The 20,934-nt window shown below is 47.2% G+C and overlaps 1 protein-coding gene across 1 annotated transcript in view; it reads right to left on the reverse strand.

The window, feature by feature from the left end:
• Positions 1 to 20,934, reverse strand: part of CASTOR2 (cytosolic arginine sensor for mTORC1 subunit 2) — a 125,303-nt gene that overhangs the window by 58,010 nt on the left and 46,359 nt on the right. Inside the window, exon 2 of the mRNA XM_064523448.1 lies at positions 4,846 to 4,916. Within this exon, the coding sequence (XP_064379518.1) occupies positions 4,846 to 4,916 (71 nt within the window). The remainder of the gene's footprint in view (positions 1 to 4,845; positions 4,917 to 20,934) is intronic.

Genomic DNA, 20,934 nt, shown 5'->3' on the forward strand with positions numbered 1-20,934 from the left:
CACACGCAAGGGCCAGCAACCAAGGGCTAAGGCTGGGTAGGCAGTGCTGTCACCTTGGAAATGGCAGCAGCGTGTTGCTTTACAACCTTTTACCTTCAGGCCTGCTTCACCCGGGTGACAGACTGTCACAGCCCCCATTGACGCAGATGTCCACGGAGCAACTCAACAGCTGCCAAGGTCCCAGAGGCGCCCAGGTCAGGGACAGGCCTCTGGGACCTCTCCTCAACAGGAAAAACCACCTTCAAAACTCCATCCATTGCCTTGCAAGAGGTCTCAAGCAGAGAGACATCACAAATTGGAGTAGAAACTCAACGAGAACCACTTGTTGCCTTTAGGTGCAAAGCAACTGTCTTGCCCCAAGGATGGTGTTACAGAGGTGCTCCTTCTCCCTTTAGCAGGGGGGCAGGTACCAGTGGTGGTGATTCAGTGATGGAGCAGAAGCTGGTCCTTGTCAAACAGACTGGCTTCGTTTCAAGTGGGTACAAGAGATACTGAGACAAAGAGATATCAGAGAGTACAGCATAACAGTCCCTCCTCTCCTTGCAATTGGATCAATTTATATACGTGACACTGGATGTGCTCATCCGTCATTAGGCAGGATGAAGGTGGTTGAGGGAGAGCTTTAGTTCTTCATTTCACACTGTGCTGTGCAATTACAGAGAAGCGCTGTAAAACCGGAGGGGAGATGGATGGCACTTCATTCAGAGCTACCCAGGCAGAGCTATCGCTAAACCTAGCAGTGGACTTCCAAGTGACAGAAGGATGAATAGGACTGCAGACAAACCAGCTGAAGAGACTGGGACTAGAAAAGAGAAGTAAAACAAACCAAACTGACCCCTTTCCTCCAATAAAAGCCTCTCTAGCTATATGGTATGGAAGCCGTGACTTGACAGCTGCTGGGAATACCACTGGAGGAACGTCGCTACCCATCCACTCCCCAAACAATTCAGATGACACCTCCAGGACAGGATTGCAACATCAGCAACTGCTTCCCAGTGCACGTTCTCAGGATTCCAGAGAGCATAGCTACCCCCAGGTGTACCGTCATTTGCTTTCCTTTCAGCGAGCGTGAAAGCTAAAATCTTTGATGAAAAGAAACTACTGGGAATGATGAGACCACAGGCAGAAGCTCAGCTGGCGCAGGTTGGTGCAGCTGCCCAGAAGACGTAGGGATGCCGGCCTTGCTGCCCCCTGAAAAATGGACAGACTTTGCAGAGAGCGTAGGCGCTTTGCTATCTGTACCATACTCAGGAAGCTTCTGCTTTCAGCCAAATCTTGGGAAAAAGGCAAAACAAAACAAAAAAAATCCTGTATTTCAGCGAGCAGCAGCCACTCAGCTCCTCTGCCACGTGCTGACTGCACAGCAGGGGATAAATGTGAGGATTTTACATGGCTGTCCAAGCACCCCGGTAGCTGAGACGCTTGTCTTCACACAGAAGGGCCCATAGACAAACTACTCCTGCTAATGCATCTCAATATCAGCCAGGAAAAGAGTTTTCTGTTCATTGTTTGCTGAATAAAATTCTTCCTCATTAAGAGGCCCAAGCCCAAGAAACAGCCACGGGAACAAACAAGGTTCTGTGCAGATATAATTCCCACCTCGCCGCTGTGGAATTAAAGCAAAGAATTAGGCTGCAGCCGTTCCTTCCCAGCACAATGAATGCTAAAGAGGCTACAGCTTTGCACTGCAGACATTTTCTGGGGAGAAGAAATAATGACTTCTTTACTAGCCTGTCTCACTTGCTACTCACAAGGAAACAAGCCTGAGGACTATTATTTTTTGACAAAACAGTTAAGAACAATTACTGCATGTCAGTATGTTTGACGCGTTAACCTAAAGGATAGCTGAAAGTGCCAGTATTTCTCCAGCCTGTTCTTTCCCTGCTGAGTGCTGTTTGCTGTTTTGCAGAAGGGGCCTGACTGACTTGGGAGATACCAGCTAAAAACAGGGCAGCCTTCCCACTGCTGCCACAGCACACGGAAAAGCCTGTCCTTCCCAGACTTGTAGAGAATTTGTTAAGAACGAAAGTTACCTGGAGAGAATAAAATGTCCCTTCTTGCTGCTAGAATTTCTTCCTAAACCGCTCACCAAGGGTAAAGATTTACCCTGTAATCCGTGAGCTGAACCGTGGTACCTTGCTAGTGAGGTCAAGAGGTATCTGATGATCCCCTCGAGTAGAGATGACGGGTGTTGTTTTACAAGAAGGTGGGATGCAGCAATTCTTATAGACTTTGTTCTTCTCCAAGCCAATGTTTATGTCATAACCAAGCGAGATTCCTCCTCCTCAGACGGCCAGACTAGGAGGAGAAGAGAGTGAAACACAGCACTTTCACAGTTGCAAGTCATCCTAGGCTGGTAGATGCTGAATTCCTATAGCCTGAAAAACTTCCAGCATACAGAAACTAGCAACAAGGATGGAGAACCAGTGGGGATCGCAGTCAGGGCTAAACCTGAGAGAAAGCGTTGGATGAGGTGGTGACTGTTCAGAAGAAGAGCACGTGCTGGACACAAACCCAAAGGGAGCACATGCTGTGTCGGAAGGGTTGGACGAGGTGCAGGATGGAGAACATTCAAGTCTCGCCAGCAGTGATCAGCAGAGGAGAGGCCATCAAGCTGCCGGCTCTGTAGCACTACCACTCACATTGGGATTTGCACCCGGCTTTCACTCCCTGCTGTAGGCAAGGATCGTCTTAGAGCACTCCTTCCTGCAAAGCTCTGCTTTTAACCCTCAGCCCACGCACTATGTATTTGGTTAAAGGGATGTTACATTCTGCCAAAACCGTAGCCTAACGGAGGCTACACTGGTACTGTAACTACCAGTGGTAAATTCACGTGCATACCAGAGCCAAGGTAATGGAGTCAAAAGGGTCCAAGCAGAGCGTGCTGCTGCTCTGAAGGGCGGCAGCACTGCCCGATTCGCAGAGACAACCTGGGGCAACAGCAGCTCGTGCCACTGCTCGAGGACAGAGGTCTGCCTAGGATTTGCTCTAAGTACAACCATGGGCAACCAACGCAATGCAGCCCCCTACTACTGATGAGCAAAACTATTTGAATTTACCTTTGTTCCAAGCTGGAATAATTTCCCGAGAGATAAACAGTGGTTGGGGGGCTTATGCTAGAGGCTTTACAGGGGTGGTTGCAATCCAGACTTGCCACCGTGCCCCAAACTGAGGAACCTGGCTCGTGCCAACAGGGCAGAGAAGTCAACCCCAGGGACATCGCAGCCACAGATGTAGTGCTGGAGATGAGCGTGCCCCTGTCACTGCAAACACGTGGATCAACATGGCTCAGTGACTCCAACTCCCTTCTGAGGATGGGAATCGCCATGTTCCTTGCTCTGCCACGCACCGTGACCCTTGGAGAAAACCCTTTTCTCCTCCTGACGTCTGACTTCTCTGTTAGACCAAGCTCCTTAGAGACAGGCTTTGTATCCTGCTCCTACAGGGAAGCCAAACCTGAACTGACTGTCCGTAGCTACCAGCCACAATAGAAGTTCTACTAATAGCAGTACAAGTTTTCACGCACGCGCCACGTGAGCAAATGCAACAGGGATGCACATTCGGGAAGCAGGAACATAAAGGTCACTTGAGCTCTGTTGGAAACAAAAACCAGAACACGTGACTCACAGTTCCTATCACAACCAACAGCTCCCAGGTTTCAAACAGCAACATCTTAAAGATCCATTCACCTATTCTCAACCTAGTAATTATTTTATGAAAATGTTTATGCCAACTTTATAGTTTTCTAAAATGTAATGGTTTTTTTCTACTATATGTTTATGAGTACTTCTGAAACAGAAAGGGGAATAATTCAGCAAAGCAACTGATTATAAAACTTTTACTGTGTACTAAATAAAGATGGCATACTTTCTAATTTTCTCCTTAGGGTTTTGATACTACAAAACTATCAAGTATTACAGTGCCACAAGTGACTACTCAAGAGTTAATTCCACCTCGGGAATTAAATCTGCCTTTCCCAAACTTTAATGAATTTTCTCCAAACTGGTAAATTTTTGCAGACTTCAGAAACCGACCGCAAAGAGCAGCAATAGCACAGAAATAATAATAGTTGCACAACACTTCCTCATTCCACCACCTAAATAACGCCGCTACAAACACAGCCGCCAGCATGATAAATGTTATTACAAGCTATTTCCATCGCCAAAGCCAGACTATTCTCTCCGTCAGCACTCACCCGACACCGAGCATCTCCAGCTCCCAAACTCACGCCAGGCACCTTCCTCGGCACCAACGCGACCCCCCGCCGCGCGCAGAGACGTCCAGCCACCACGCGTGGACAAAGAGCGTGCTTAGCCAGGGTGGGAGAAAGGCAGATAAATCCAGGCTTTCAGTGACAACGCAAAGGAGCTGATTTGCAACTCGGTCGCGTTTTGTCGGGGGTGAGGATGATGTAAAACACTCGTCTTTAAGGGTTTCTTTTAAAGAGGGAGGTTGGCGAGACCTTGGAGCTGGAGGAACGAGACGCGGGTGCTCGTGGAGGTTTGAGGATGAAGCCCAGCAGAACGATATGCAACGACAGTACAACAGCACGCAGATGGCTTTGCTTTCTCAAACATGCTTAAGCTGCTCTTTAAAACTCGCGCATGCCCTTCTCCCACCATCAAAATCCATCCCTGCTCTGCGCACGAAACGCCTCGTACGGCACAGCGGCAGAGACGGCGTGCTTAAGTGATCAAAGCACCTTTCACAGCTGAACCGCTAATATTTACAAACAGACCCATTTTACAAACGCTTGGGTTTATGATCTTGGCAAGAAATGACACATTTCCCTCCTCCTCCTCCCCCCCAAGGCTGCATAGCGAGGTGGCACACGCCGATGCTTACCCAGGAAGCCCTCTTCATCCACGATGATCGTGTAGTCCTCCGGGGTTTCTGTGAGGCTGAAGAACTTGCACCTGGCGAAGGCAAACGGCAGGAGAGCAGGATTAGCCGCCGGGCCGAGCGGAGCCCACCCCGTCACTCGGGACGGAGACCCGCGTCCACCCCAGCCACGTCCGCGGGACGAGCTCAAGGCATTAACAGACCTGGTCAAACACTTCTTATTTTTATTACTTAGTTATTAGTCACTTTTATTAGTTGTCATATCCCTCACGGCTTCTAGGCACAGTGCGGGACCTGCCGTACCGCACAGAGCCCACGACTTTGCTCGCTGACCGGCGATGCCAGCACCCTCTACAAAGCCCTCCAGCGGTTCACGTGTGCCCACTCGTCTCCCCTATTTGCCCACTGCTTCTTGCCCTGTCGAGGCCTCCTAAGTCCTGTCTCCCAGCCGAAGCCCCGGTATCCGTTCCTCCTGCTTCAGAGCCTTTTCCCACTGGAAGAGAGCAACCTTGTTCCCCTCGCCCGTCCCTCCAGACGATGCTGCAAACATCAAGCGCAGGAGCACAAGGCCAAGCTGCCCTCCTCTTCATCTCTTTTTTTTATATTTATAATAACAACACATCTATCTGAGGCCAGCTACAGGGAATATTCTGAATTCACCGCATGGCCACAGCGTACCTCCTGCACGGAGCACCGTCCTGCTGGACTCTGGCTAGGCAATACCAGACTGCTGCTCAGCACTGCAGAGGGTCTGTATCTGTGACCTCCCTTCAGGACTCCTGAAAGCCAGGACGCCTACGTTGGTGCCTCGAGACACCAAAAATGGAGGCATCCACGATTAGAGAACTGGACCAAAAACTGGCGCCAGCTTTCTTCTGTTATGCTGAAAAGACTGAGGAGTGCAGCTCTTCGCTCCAAAAACAATGGAGAGAAAAATGGGATGGCTGCTGCCCTCCCCATCGCCTCATCAGGAAAACCAGAAGAAATAACACGCAGCTCTAATAGTGTTCTGCCACGTAACCAAAAGGATTTCACGTAAATAGAAAGTATCAGACGACCTGTTGTAAGTGACTCGTCCTCCTTCCCCAGAAGCATCTGTCATGACCATCAAGCGTGACACACTCCCTCCCAGCACAGATGTATCACCATAAAACACAGAAGTGGCCCCACCACAACAGAAACCACAACTTAATTATTTTATGTCATCGGTAACAGCTACTGTGACAGCCACATTTACTAACTCAGCTCTCTCCAGGAACAGTGCCAAGAGAAGCAGAAAACAGTAGCAGCCCAAATTTTTCTTTCTCACTTCTGACCCGCACAAGGATGGTCCCCGTGAGACTGGTGACCCAAGCAGGAGAGCTGCGCTGGACAAAGTAGGATGCTGCTCCAGGTGGATCCCAGAAGATATTGGTATTTTTTTTTTATTATTCTGTGGATTAATTCCCTGGAGAAGTCACTGAAATCAAATTCTTTGCTACCACCAGCTGTCCTAGTCACACACATGCTGACTGGAGAGAAACTAGCAGTCTTAAAGGAGGAAACATTAATATTAAAAATCCAGCTTTCCTGATCTGTGATGGCATTTATGGAGAAATCTTGTTCCAGAACCGTAATACACGTCTGCATGCACACATTGACCCAGCAGAAAGAGTACGAACGTGACAGATGCCATTTTCTTAGCACACATCTAAAAGTGATGATATTTAAGGGATATGTACCGACGAAATCCCATAATTGCCGGCTCAGAAAACATGTCAAAACCTCACATCTTCATATACCAGCACAAAGCCCAATCCCCTCCTCACAGCCGTCCTGGAAAAGGTCAGCGGCATACAGCCATCTGAATTTAAACGCAAAGTCTTTTCGCCAGCACAGAAGAGACTGGTGCTTCTTGGGGCATACATTCACTCAGTTCAAGCCTGCAGTGCATTTTTCACAGGGGAAAAGACAAAAAAGAAGGATCTGAATTGCAAGCGTTTATGCAATAAAATACTATATGGAAAAATTTTTCTTACCATCACATACTAACAGAACTCAAGCCCGAGCCCTAAAACTTGTGCCTCAGCATGGATATGCACAGATCTACTGCCACGGGGAGCGCAACCCAAGAGTTGTGTGTCTTGAACCATCAGTGACAGAAGGAACCCCAAAATTACATTGCTCTCCCGCGTTAACCTATACATGCCTCTTCCATTCAAGTTGCTCCAACCACTTCTCCTTCCCCTTAAAGCAGCTCTGGAAAAGCTGCATGCCAGCAGCATCTTCTGTTCTCGCACTGAAGCCAATAAAGGAAAAGAATTGCTCTTTAGTATGTTTGGGACATTAGGCAAACAGTATTTCTCTAAGCACACGTGGAAAGCATATATGTAGGAAGAAAATATTTTTAGTTCCCTAATAGCCAAACCTCAGATAGATTCTTCTGGATTTCTGCCTTCTTCGCGTTTCAGCACATTTCCACTTCGGCACTGTTGCTGACTTCGACTGCCTGACAACATATGTCTTTTTCTGGCAACACAGCAAATGTAGACCAATCTATTATTAGATTAGATCTTTGAAATTGCAAAGCTTACACTGTGTATAGAAGTAACACTGAAGCTTGCACCGAGCAGGAAAGCATGTGTAGGATGCAGCAACAGCATCATTTCAGTTTGCAAACAGCACATAAGTCTCCATGGGAGAAGAAAGCAGGCCTTGCTCGTAGGTCTGCACCAGAAACGTCTCCTGGAGACGTTTGCTCCTCAGGCCTGCCTAGATCACAGGGGCAATAACACTGGAATTAATGTGACTTCCACTGGTTCTGGGTCACACTCAAACACACGTTTGTGGGAATACTGCTAGGGGTCATTTGAAAATCCAGCACAGATGATGGTCTTCAAGGAAACCACAACTCCTGTCTTCTCATTTATGAGGAAACGACTTGCGTAGGCAGAGTAAAGAGTTGCAAAGCTTTCCATGGGTCCGTCCCATGGAAAAGGTCCTTCCCAGAAGCAGGTGGGCGTCCAGCCTCTCCCCACGTCACGACCACAGCCCAGCGCCATTCAAAGAAACATAACGTCGAGAAGGCATTCAAATGCAAAGTCTGGAGGTAACCCAAAAGTCTGCAAAGAAGCCGCTGATCTGAATGGGAATTAAGCAGCAGCAAGCTGATCTGAGCAAAGATGAAAAATATAATTTGTTGGGTTTTATTCCAGGCTGTCTTCTCATTTTAGATGAGAAGGGATTTGTATGCTTCACTCTGTACATTACCATGATAATATATATTCTTAGCAGAGAAAGACAGTCTCATGCTAATCATCTCATTCCTGGTGATCTTAACTTCTTTGCAGTTTTATAAATCATGACAAGAGGTGGATTCTAGTGCGACATATTGTGAAATGTATTTAGGAAAGCAGTAAAGAACACTTGTGCTGTTAATGCGTTTTGACATATTTGTGTAACATGTTAAGTACTTTACACCATCTAATTACAAGACTATGCAGTCAAATGGCACCGAAAATTGCAAACAGTGAAGTGACTGGTGTTTTCTAAACAGCATATTTGTTTGTTAGCCAAAACACTTTGCCATCTTTTTGGCAAGAGCGAGGAAGGAAACGCAGCTCAGCTGAACTCCGGAGACAAAGCAAAGCCCCTCGCGATAGCTGTCGGCTGGCTTTCTGCTCGGCGTTCAGATCCGGAGGTGGCGGCTTCGTCTTCCTTACGCTAACTTACTTCGGCAGCTTGGCGTGAGCAGGCTGCGACGCTGCTAAAAGGAGGGAGGCTCCGACGAGCTGCTTAAACAAACTCCCCACTTCCAGCCCTAGCAAGGGAAACACCGAGGATGTCACGGCACTGCGAGGAACGGTGGAGGGACAGCAGCAGCGTTCCTTCCAGCCACCAGCCCGGCTCGGCTCCGAGACGGAGACGCCAGCAAACACAGCCGGGGACCGACTAAGAGGCGCTGCGATAGCAGAGTTCAGCTCATTACAGAAGGTTAATCATTTTCGAAAACAACGCAGAACAAAACTAACAGATTTGTGGCCAAGGAAAGCAAGTATTCATGAAGAGACATTAATTCGGGAAAGTCTTGCAGGCTGGGCTGTGCCAAAACTTCTAATATGATAAGCTGGATGGTCCTCTCTAATCTATAATAATAATGACAGCCTAAGCCACAGACTGTATTGTGGACAGCTAAACAGGGGGAACTTCAGTCCACCTCTCCCCTTGCTTCTTTTGCATAGCTGGGGAAATTATCTAGAGCTTTTAATTAGGCTGTGAGATGCCTGAGAGGAGAAAAACAGCAAAACAATCAGCATCAGTGAAGAAATGGAAATCAAGACAAAGCGCAAAAGGGACGATCTGCAACACAGACACTTTAAAAAAATAAACAGAAGATGTGGATGTGCTCACAAAGATACTGATCTTATTAAGGACAGCTTACTGATAAAACCAGGACACTCAGCAACAATATACACAAGGATTATTCTGAAATGTCAGCTGGGCATCCACCCTCCTCGCTTTCACTAAACTGGTATCAAACTGCGATGCGAGTCTTCTTCAAAACAGTTCCCTGTGGTCCGGACTGCGAGAGCCCATGCAAATCCAACCACTGCTGCAAAGGGAAGATTAGCAGTAGCTTGAAACGATACCAGCCAGCGATTCTGATGTGATTTCCATTTTCCTGGAGCCAGACCTGGTCAGTCCAGACTTCCCAAGCTGCTCATTTAACAAAGGTACAACATTCAAGAGCTATCTTGCAACATAACCGCAGGCAAAATGTTTTTGGTTCTATAAACACACACTTGGAGTTTATTCTGTATGACTAGCAAAGCCCAAGTCAGGATGCTTTCACCAGTCAAAGCCCAATGTTTGCAGTATGGCTTTCTAAAACTGCTCCTTGGGGTACTCAACTGAAATTTTCCTTCATTTGCCCTGACAGCAGTTTTTTTAATACTTCCTGAAAAAACAGTTAGAAAGTAACTTGCTACTTGGTTGGTGCTTTTTTTTTTTTTTCTTCCCCCTTCAACAGATTTCCACCATCATGTTTAAGAATATTCTGTAAGAAAATCTGTTTCATCCCTACTGATGCACAGAAATATATTCTTGCCAAATGCAAAGAGCGAAGCCAAACTACACTGGAGTAGTAGTAAAAGAATACACCAAGTGAAGAAGCGAAGGCATGTTACATGCTGGAACTGAGCAGAAAGCTCATCTCACCGAAGGAAACTGTGCAAGGGGGAGGGGGAGGTCTGAGGTCTGCCGGAGCGCAGCTCTCTCGTGCAGCCACCCCAGCCGACGAATGCAAAAGGTGCTGCTCTCCCACCCCAGCAAGATGCCAACAGGCAAGGTGCCTGCAGCGCTGAGCAGAGAGGCACTGCAGGAAGCATAAATGCACTTTAAGACGATGCAAGTATTACTGTGCTCATCTGTTATTTGTCCACTGAAAGAGCTAAATATAGAGATGTTTTCCTAAACCCAACGAGAACGATTCACAAGCAAACCATCTGAGGTGTGGACACGCTGAAGTTAACACGTCTCCTATACCCAAGGCTCATCCTGGGCATGAATCTGAGGGATAATTTACTGACCTGATGTAATTAGAAGTTATTCTTAGCACATGTTTTTCTTCCTGGGTCATAAATTATTTCAAGTGTGCTCTGCTGGGTGATTTCTACTGGGAACATCACCACTTCACCACCTATTTTAGGGAATGGGGCTGAATCAAAACCCTGGATCTGCGCTTCTCTACGCTGGCCAGCATCCAGACAGCACATGTGCCAGGCACTTGGCAGGGATCCTTCCTTCCCTGCTCCAGGAGAAGTCACCCAGTTACCTCCAAATGGCTCATTTGCTCTTTGGGACTCAAGTTGGGAAGGTGCCACCTCATCACCCTCAAGGGAAAGGGTGCAAAGCACAAGGACGGGAGCCTGGGCTGGCTCTGCACCCATGCCGCAATGCACCTCGCACAACCACAGGACTTCAGCCTTCAGCTTTGAGCTTCTTACTGGATATTTAGCAGTGCTGGCTACCGGTACACACATGAATTTGGCAGATACAATGCATTTGAAGGACCTGCCTGGTGCTCAGAGAGGAAGAACCTCTTGGTCTAAAAAAAATAGCATGGTTTAAAAGAGTTGTAGCAACTCATTATCAATTTTACTCAGGTAACCTGGAAAAAAGTAATGGAAAAATGGGATTACTTCACCTCTGCTTCTCTTTCATCTCTTTTTGTCCTCTTCTCCTCCTTGCTTCCCAAGAGGAGGCAAAAAAAGTTGAGCAACTATATTCATGATAAATCAAAACTAAAAAATCACTTTCTCTAGTTTCAAGTCAAAACAATTCCCTTTGGTTTTAACTGAAATTAAAAAAAATCATGCCAACAAGAAACATTTCACGGAAGACTACCCCATTTTGACACAAAGGGTCCCTTCAAATCCTGTAAGAAACCTCCACTACGTAATGCCTTATGGTTGGGAAATGTTCATTTATTGTGGTGAAGCTGCTGACAAGGGGACGGGAAGAAATCAGCTGTCACCATTCAGATCTGCGGACAGGAACAAGTTCTTTCAACTAATCATAAAAGTAAAAATGCAATATAAAAATATCGCATTTTGATAGGTATACGCACATGTTGGATTCCACTCCTACTTTTTTTTCTTGGGTCTTTGAAACCGTCTCACGTTTCACAGCTGCCACAGGGACGGCTGCCACACCAGCCCACTCCGCCACACGCTACCAGCCCTGCTCTTGGAGCGGGTTCAGCAATGCCCCGGCCAGCCCCGGCTCCCTCTCGTGCACTTGCCCGTGATGTGCACGGCGCTGGCTTCTCCCCCTCCGGGAAAACTCATTTTATGACCTATGCGAATAGGGACTGCAGAAAACGAGAGGACAGCGATGCGTTTGGTCAGGTTACACCTTCCCAGCTGCTATTTGAACTTTCTGGATCCAACAGGGGCAAAAGTTTAGGCAGCTGATGGGCTGTTTGAACGCAGCCATCTCTCTGCTCGAACCGCTGCGGACGGTGGAGGGCCACAGGGGCATGCATCTTCTGCTGCCCTCACAAACTGCGAGAGCTCTTGCTAAATACTACCTGCAAGATATTAGTTTTCTTTTCCTGTCATTCTGCGATAATTGTGAGCTCAAATTCATCAGTGCACGAGCGAACACAAACTGGGTGAACTATGCGACTTGGTCCCATTGACCGGATGGGAAAGGTCAGCATGACTGCTTGCACGGAAACGGAGAGCCGTAAGTGCTCTTGCTTATTACTCCAACTGATTTCTGACTTTTCTTGTAATATGCATTTAGCAACTCCACCCACCACCAAAACCAACCCAAAACCAAGGAAGCGCATCAACAAGCGTGGTCTCCATTGCAAGGCCCAAATGCCCATAGCCTCCATCCTTTTAAAACAAGTGTCCCTGCAAGCACGCAGCCTTCCTTGGCTCCTGCAGGACTAGGTCACGTTAGGACAACGCACGCTTTCACCTGGGAAACATTTTGGTCCCCGGCATCGTGCTGGGCTTTCAGTGGGGATCTGGAAGTGCGGTTAGGGTATCACTGTCGCACTTCTTGGCTTGAAACACCTGAATTAAGCAGGGCTTTTGCTGGTGGGCTCTCCTAGTCCTGGATCTCAGGATCTGCACTCTCAGATCTGCTTTTTCCCCCCAGCACAAGCCGTGGCTGGTGTTGATGAGCTCTCACCAGAAGGAGCCTCCCTTGGCTTGTCCACGGCTCTGCTTGGGACTTCAGGAGTTCTACATGCAATATAAGGGAAAATGAAGTGAATTTGAGCCAAAACAGCCTAGCACATCCCATCTTCACGAGTTCACCTCTTTCTAGTTATTGGGACATATAAGCAAAACCCAGCTGCAGGCTCCAGGGATGGAAGGGACTTGCCCGAGAGTTGGTTTTGGGTCCCTAAAGACTCTATAGTTACATTCCTGGAAAGACAAACTGTACAAAGAAAGCAGATTTTAACACTCAAAACACAGAAGAATAAATCTTCTTCCTAGTAATTACCATTGACTGGCCTGCATCATGTTACAGAAACTCAACTAGAAAAGTCAACTTTCAGGGAAAGCCGTTCTATTGCAAATTTGAATTCAGAAGGAAAAAACAAAAAACAAAAAAGCTTGTAACATTCACAGAAATCTAACCAAAAAAGCCCAAGGAATTATCAACACGGTTTTCCAATTGACTTAAAAAGAAGCCATAGAAATGTGTTTTTTCTGTCTGTGCAATTTACTGAACATCACACAGTTAGTGGTTTGCTCTGACTCGCTTCCCAACTCTTCTGACTTTCATCTACCCCAACAGTAGCTTCATTCAATACAAAATGCGCAAAGGGCAAAAGCAGAGGATATTTTTTTCATAGAAATCTGCCGCTAACACTATTATCTGGAAGAGCAGCAGTGGCAGGCCTCTGTATCACACACAACTCCAGTTACGGTCCCCTCGCTCCGTCTGCGTTGAGCTTTCACCGTGGGCACCGCGCGGGGTTCTGCAGCTCCTGCTGCAGGCGGTGCCGGGCTGCTGAGGGCTACCAGGGAGGTCGGCAGGACCACGAAGCCCGGAGACTGCTAAAAATTACTCACCGACTCTTCTCTGTCAAAATGCAATACCCGGAGGCCTGGCACTAGGTAAAACGGACTACAAATCACGCTGAGGAGGAAGGTGAGCCACGGCACAGGTGAAACTGCCAGCCCCACATCTCTGGCCACAGCAAAGCGGTGCTGCACTGCCAACGTTTGCAACGCCAGGAGCCTTGCGTAGAGGCGGGCTGTGGCCTCACCAAGGGCAGCATCAATCGCGGTGCCATCTGCCCTGGGCTGCTCTGCTGCAGCCGTTGTCACGGTGAGGTGGGATCCTGTACCCCCAGCTGTGCAGCCCCACAACTTCTCCTCCATCACGGTTAGCTGGATTAGCTTGGTGATCCACCAGAAAACTCCTCCCCGCCATGTCAAAGAAGTTTTCTGCTGCTAACATAAGGAGCGGAGGCAAGCTGTGCCGCACGCACACACAACCACTAGCTCCAGCGGATGGGAGAAGGTGGGAATGTGCAGGAGGAACAAGGATGACACCTCTCAGCTGCAGCCCAGAGAGCTTTAAGCACAACAGAAAACTGCCCAGAGGGCATCTGTGCACATTCTCCTCTGTTAATACCTATATTTAAACATATTCTCCTCACCCTGTCCCCCTCCTAAGAAACTTATCAGGAAAAACTACAAGAAGGGACTACGACACTAGCAGCATGAACAAAGGTGCCACCACCCTCAGACCCGTGAGACGCGAGAGCAGTAACAGAAATGGTCAGAAGATAAAGCAGCCTTAGATAACACGCTCCTCCAGGCACTGCCACCAACCTCCGTGAGGACAGTCACAGACCAGGCTGAGAATGTACAACCAGATCCTGGCCTAGAAGTGAAAGCCCCCAGAGTTATCTGCACTTTCACCCTCTGGCCAGGCCAGGCAGGACTAGCCGTGTCCACAGAGAAGGCAGGACAGAAATGCACCATCTGCGTTACAGAACCCAGCCCCAAACCCTGCAGACACTGATGAAACCAGACCTTCAGCCCCTAATGCTCCTGGAAACGTTCACCTCATAGCCTTCTATGCGAGAGCACCGTAATGAACTTCATCAGCAGAAGACCACGCGCTAGGAAGACCTCAGGAGCGACTGTGGGCATTGCTGCTACCCTAAGCCTACATGGGAGCAGGGAAAACTCCCTTCCCTCTAGGCAAAACCATGAATTACACCAGGAATCAGTTCAGTCCACTAATTCTGATTGCAACTTCTTTGGATTTACAAATGGGAAAGTAAGGCAAGAAACTTGTCCAATAAAAAACAAAACAAAACAAAAACCCAGAACAGCCAAAGTTACGTTATTAGCCCCAGAGCCCTGAATCTAATACCTTGCTCCGTACTGTTCCTACAGGCCTGCTTATGACTCAGTTTCCATTTGTAAACCAGGTCTAAAACCATCCCTGTTGAAAAATATGGGGATATAAAACCAAACCAAACCTCATCGTATTCCCATTTATTGCGCTAATGGGGACTAAAGAAGCAGCTTGGGCATCCCTCTGCTCATGTTTTATTGCTGCTATTCCTCCAGCTTCGCTTTTTAAACCAGCATATCCAAAACAAAGCAATAGAGCAATAGCAGAACGTTTGAATCCCAGAACTTGCAAAAATCATAAAATTATTTGCAAAGCTAAAACTATTGTCTAACATTCAGTGCTGCCTGTGCTCATTTCCTTCTCCAAGGATGACTAAAATTGCACATCACCTTTTTATTCAAGCCCTTTAATTTGTTCCTTTTGGCTTAATATTCTCCCCAAAGGGCCTTTAACAATATTGTTTACAGCCTTATCACTGTTAACGACTGGGAAGTCATTTTTCAAACCTCCATAGAGGGTCAGCGAATGTTTACATCAAAATGGCAAAATCTCTTTGCTTTGGGAAAGAATACTGTAACGAACTCTTTGAAGGGGAAGCTGAAAAGGAAACCTCGTTTGTGTGCGTTGGAAAAGGATTCGTTATTATCTAACAATTATCCAATTGATCCAGACACACCTTTTCCTCTTCTCTCTTCGCTCTCCCAGCCAGCCAAAATTCTTAAAAGTCCATCTGTTGAGAGCCAACTTATCCACACAAGAGATGCACAGGCAATTCTTTCCACTTGAAATAGGCCATCATTTATTTAAGCAGAAGGTAACTACGCTTTAAAAACTTTACACCAGCAACAGGATCCCCGATCGAGCCTTCGACGTCAGAGCCGCGCTTACTTGCAGCACAAGAAAAAGAGAAGTGGAGTAAGACAGAATTTTCCTTAACCACAAAATTATCTTCTACAAATCAGAAGCCGAACGGAAAAACATGTTGCATATGTGGGTGGGGGACCTAAGGTTTATAGCTGAAAACAATGCATGATTTAATGTACAAAGGCATCCGAATACATTTTACAGGCTAGATCCAGAAGGATTATCCTATAAGGACAATGCAAACGCTGAGAAAAGTAACCCTTGTTTCCTCTTCCCTTCCAAATCAGGCAACGTACATCAGCCCTGGCAGGTTTGATTCTCTCTTCTATTACTCCTTTAATACCCTCTGCTGCAGGATTTTGACTTTGCAATCCTACCAGCAATAAAATGCAATTGAGTTTTCATAAACGGAGCGCTACTGCACATCCGAAACCAAATACTTGGGGTATGTAGGAGCTATTATTGCGTTCAGCCCCAATCCAATGATTATCGTGCGGGCAACACTGAAAAACACAGACTGCGGAGCATGTGCTTCTTATTTCAAAGATGGGAGAAACGCAGGCTCAACCCAACAGGGGCGAGAGGTTCTTGCGATATTGCTCCAAGATACAAAGGAAGGAGGAAGCAACAGCAAAACGGTTGTGGACTGGAATTGATGAACTTGTTTCCCTGCAGGAACCATAAACACAATTTTCCCAGCATGGGACATAATAGTTCTCCCACAGATTACTAAAATATATTTCCAGGGCTCAATATAGAAAGCTAGATGCACAAGCGATGTTTGCAGCTCCAGCGCAGGCAGTAATTGAGAACATGTGTGGCAGGGGGATTGAGGGGGAGGAGGAGAGGCAAAACCACCCGCCGCCGAGGCGCAGCACGGGAGAAGCACATTTCAGTCCTTATCAGTCTCAACCAGCTCCCATTTGCGAGCCTGGCCAAAAGCCCGCGTTAACTCCCTGCGAGGGGGAGCGCGGCCTGCAAGCCGAACCTAAATTTAGCGTACATTAACAATTCAAGAACCATTGTCAAGCCTGAATGAAAAAAAAAAAAAAATATATATATATATATATGGAGAGAGAGAGGGAGATCTCTATCTATCTCTGTGAACTTTCCCCTGAGCACAGAGGTGGGTTTCGTTTCTCCAGGAGTGCTACAACACACATGGTCACGTTTCTCCAAAGGGGAGGCATCATGTCGGAGATAGTGGTGTGGATGTGCCAGCAGCCACCTTTCCATGAACTGAAGTTCGGGTTTTTGATAAACCTACAGCACTGGACAGGCTGCCCAGCACACGAAGCCAAAGGAAGCTGCTCTCATACCGATTCACTCTGGTCTTCGCATGACGACTCCTATGAACACAAGCAAAGGGACAAAACACATTTCAAGAATTTCATTTTTTGAAAGGAGTCAATACTGACAACCCACAGAGTTTCAGCCTTGCAAATGTCAGCCAGTATTATTTTTAAAAACGCTCTTCCAGAATGTTTTTCTCTAAATCAGTCTCTTCGGGCTGGGAAGGAAGAGCCAATGGTAAAGGTAGCATCAGATTTCTTTCAGAGCCTACCAGCACCAAAACAAACACGAGAAATTATTCAACGCGTGAGCCCAGCATGGACGTAGATTGAAGCGGTTGTCGAATATCACCACTTAAATCCAGCCGCCAGACCAACACCCCAAGCAGAAGCCAGAGCTGGTGGGGAAGGGGAGCCCACGGAGAACACAGAGCAGGTCACCGGTGGGACAGAAATGGGGTTTTGGCCAAATTCCCACAATCCCGGAGCCATTTCCATGGGTCACTCCCAGAGGGATGTTACAGCCACTCCAGCACACTTGGCCTCCCTGCTCCCCGTGTCTGACCCGTGGAGCCTGAGACGTTCCAAATCGAGCTCAAAACACAAATCGGAGCCGATTCGGCACCCCAAAAATTCACGGAATTGCTTATTCTCTCTCTGCACCCTGGGCCTTTGGGTATGTTCACTGGCTACTTTACCAGGCAGCACCATTTCTGGGGAAATCCACCTTTCTGTACCTGTAAGGCCTTCGTATCATTCAGCTTTTGATATTTTCACATTTTCAGCACCAGCACTCTCTCCTACCCTCTGCACAGCACCTAGCGCAACGGGGCTCAGACGCTTCTTGGGTGCGTTAACCCAGCTGACGTGAGAGCGTGCAACAGGAAAACCCTTCTGCAGGGCTCTTCAGCCCAGCCGCGTGCAGCCAAGGATCCGCAAACTCCATTTCCACCTCAAGATCCTATAATGCCTGGTGACTGAGTAATAAAGTGGCAGGTGAAATTCAAAGTCAATAAATGCAAATTATGCATACTGGGGAGAAAAATAATCTTAATTCTGAATGAATAATGACAAGCTTTACAAGGGCTATTACCACGCAGGAAAGAGACTCTGGCATCACTGTGGGCTGCTCTCTGAAACGGTCAGGGGCTGCAGAAGAGGCCGGGAGGACGCCAGGAGCAACCAGGCTAGGAGGCGAGAGCAGGCATAACACCCCGGCACCCCACTGCACAAACTGAGCTTACACCCAGCTGCCAAACATTTCACGAAGTTCTGACCTTCCCTACGCTATCAAACAGGCTGGAATTGAATAGGAAGAAACACAGAGGAGGGGATCAAGGGGGATCCAAGGTGTGGACCCAGGACTGTCCAGCTTCAAGAAGTGATGGCTCAGTACAAGATTATGGGAGAAGCCTGTAACAGACAAGATGATTAAGGAATTATTCATCGTCTCATGATGTGTGAAGGGGGGCATGCAATGAAGCGATCCAACAGCACAGTTCTCCATATAAAACTGCACATGACTGTGTGCGCGAGAAGGATGGCCAGACAAAAATGCAGAAGCCAAAATACAAAGGGAAGAGATGGATCCAAGGATGCAATGTTCACTGGCGAACATAGTGGCCCAGATGAAATCTTCCATTTAGGAAATCTCTCACACTTCCAGCTTCCAGGAGCCAGCAGGACGTACCAGGGCAGGTATGGAGGCCCTGTTTCACTCCCCTGAGCACCACCATCAGCGCTATGGGAGACAAGATGCTGGCTGAGACGGCTTCGTTCTACAATGCTTCTTGCATCCCATGGGCTAGCACGGTTCAAAGCAAAGATGAGCCAACCAGAAAGATAACAAGTGTGAAATGACAATCTGCATGTCTCAATCCTTATTTTTTTTGCTTGAGGAAGCACTCGTGCAATTCTGTCAACCTCTGCTCATTCTGTTTGACCTCTACAGCCTTTCAGGTAGCTGGCGTGCAGGCGAGCTATGCCAAGGAGAAGCGGGCGCAGAGCAAAGCCCTGCCCCTGTTATCGTACCTGCCCCGGATTTGGGCCGTATCCCAGCGGGATTCTTCCCGACAAGACGCCACCTCGGGGGAATCCGTCACCCTTTCCCGGGTGGGGAGAGGTGAGAACTAGCAGCACTAGAGCAAGTTAGTCAAACTCCTCGGCAGTAAGTTTCTGCCTAAAGTACATCAGAGCCCAGTGGCACAGGCACAACAGACGCTAAATCCATGTTTCAAATCCTGAATCGCAAAGCCAGACTTCCAAGCTCATATGTTTCAGGATGGGTAGAAGGGGAATTTGAGCCAAAAAACAGGTAAGGTCTGTTATTAAGAAATATCCTCTTCTTGCATAGCTCTCATGATTACTAATTTCGTAGAGTGTTTTTTATTTTTTTTTAAACAAAAGGATGATTAAACAAAAGGATGTGCCAGGGAAGGGGAACAAGACAGAACTATAAGAGGAAAAAAGTTGGCATTTTAGTAATAGTTCAGAGACTTCAGCTACCATCGAGCAATGTTAGCTGTTATCTTAGCCAGATTGAAAAGCATTTAAATGGCAGTAGTCAGCCTGTGCTTTAAATAGGCATTTAAAGTCCATGGGAACAAACACAATGCATTTAATGTGCTGGGAAAACCTTTCCACAAGCAGACATAGGGAGAAGTTAAGGTAGTTGCAAGTAACAGCCCGAGGGCACAGACAACAGCTTTCCATTTCCAATTGCCTCAGCCTGGATAGGCCTTTTGGAAGGGAAAGGAAATGCTGTGCCCCAGGCAGGTCTTCATGCTTTAACTAACAGATTATCCTTTGCCCTACCCTCTTTGCTTTAAAACATAGATGAATCAAGTGCAGAAACATTTTAAACAGCACTTCACATGAAATTCAGATCACCATTCCAGCTGATGTTTTTCTGCATTGTTCATGCCCTGCTTCCCCACCGAGAAGGGGAGGAAGAGCAAGGAAAGCGTAGTTGCTTTAGTAACTGGCAGAGCCCATAAACATGTTCTCTAGAAACAGCCGACCAAAGACTGCAAAACAGCTAGGCCTTATGAAAATTCAGCAGGCTGTAATCATCCCCGTCCTGTCCTCACCAAGTACTGTACAGGATAAGTATTAAAATAGATTAAAAAATTAAAGCAAAAAAATAACAGCTGTCAAAGATTTACAAAAAATGAAAATTGCGAAATCACTCAGACTAGCTGGGAAAAAAAATAATCTCCCTCTTTTAAGGGTCTGGAGAAGAATAAATACTCTCAGAACAATACAAGGATCATTATAAGACACCTCCAAAGTATGAGAAATTAATGAGCAACAGTCTTGGACCTTGTTCTGTGTGTTTGCGTTGAGGGCCACCAAAACCAAACTAGGGTAAGACGGGGCAGGAGCAGTATCTCCTCCATCCCTGGCAGCTACCTGGGAATGCTCCTGGCTTCTTCCTTCCTTCCAACCATAAGTGACCAAGTGGATGCAGCAGAAGATACACAGCCAGATGTTGCTTCTACCTTTCATCAAGGAAATTTAAACCACCAGATGACTCAAAAAGGTAAGGTGGGCTGCAAGGAGGTCCTAGGGCACCTAGGACATGAAGGGAAATCATGACCGGCAAAAGTGCCCAGAGCAGGACGGTTAACTGCTCTGCCCTTCTGCTTGTGCCATAACAGCCCCTAATTCAGAAAAAAAAAAAGCCACAGTACGTTCAGGCGATTGCAAAGCATTCAGAGACCCCTGGGAAGTGGCTGCAACTGGAGGCTTGCTTCTCCCCAGCTCCAGGCCGAGCAACTGGAGCGCACCGTGCAGCTGGGCTTCACCAAGCATTACTGAGACACACGTAGGGTTTCCTTATTTTTAAACTTAAGTATTTCAGCAATATAAGATGCCAGGATAACAAACCTGTGTAGAACAGACGAATCTATAGATCTCACAGCCTGTGAGATCTGCATAGTCCTGTCAACTGAGGGGTGTGTTTGAGAAATATTAAACATCCGTTTCCACTCAAGTCAGGATTTAAAGCCCACTTTAAGGATACAGATGAGGATTCTCACTCATCATCTGTGCAAGC

The sequence above is a fragment of the Dromaius novaehollandiae genome, chromosome 19 (genome assembly GCF_036370855.1).
Source record: "Dromaius novaehollandiae isolate bDroNov1 chromosome 19, bDroNov1.hap1, whole genome shotgun sequence".
Taxonomy (NCBI): domain Eukaryota; kingdom Metazoa; phylum Chordata; class Aves; order Casuariiformes; family Dromaiidae; genus Dromaius; species Dromaius novaehollandiae.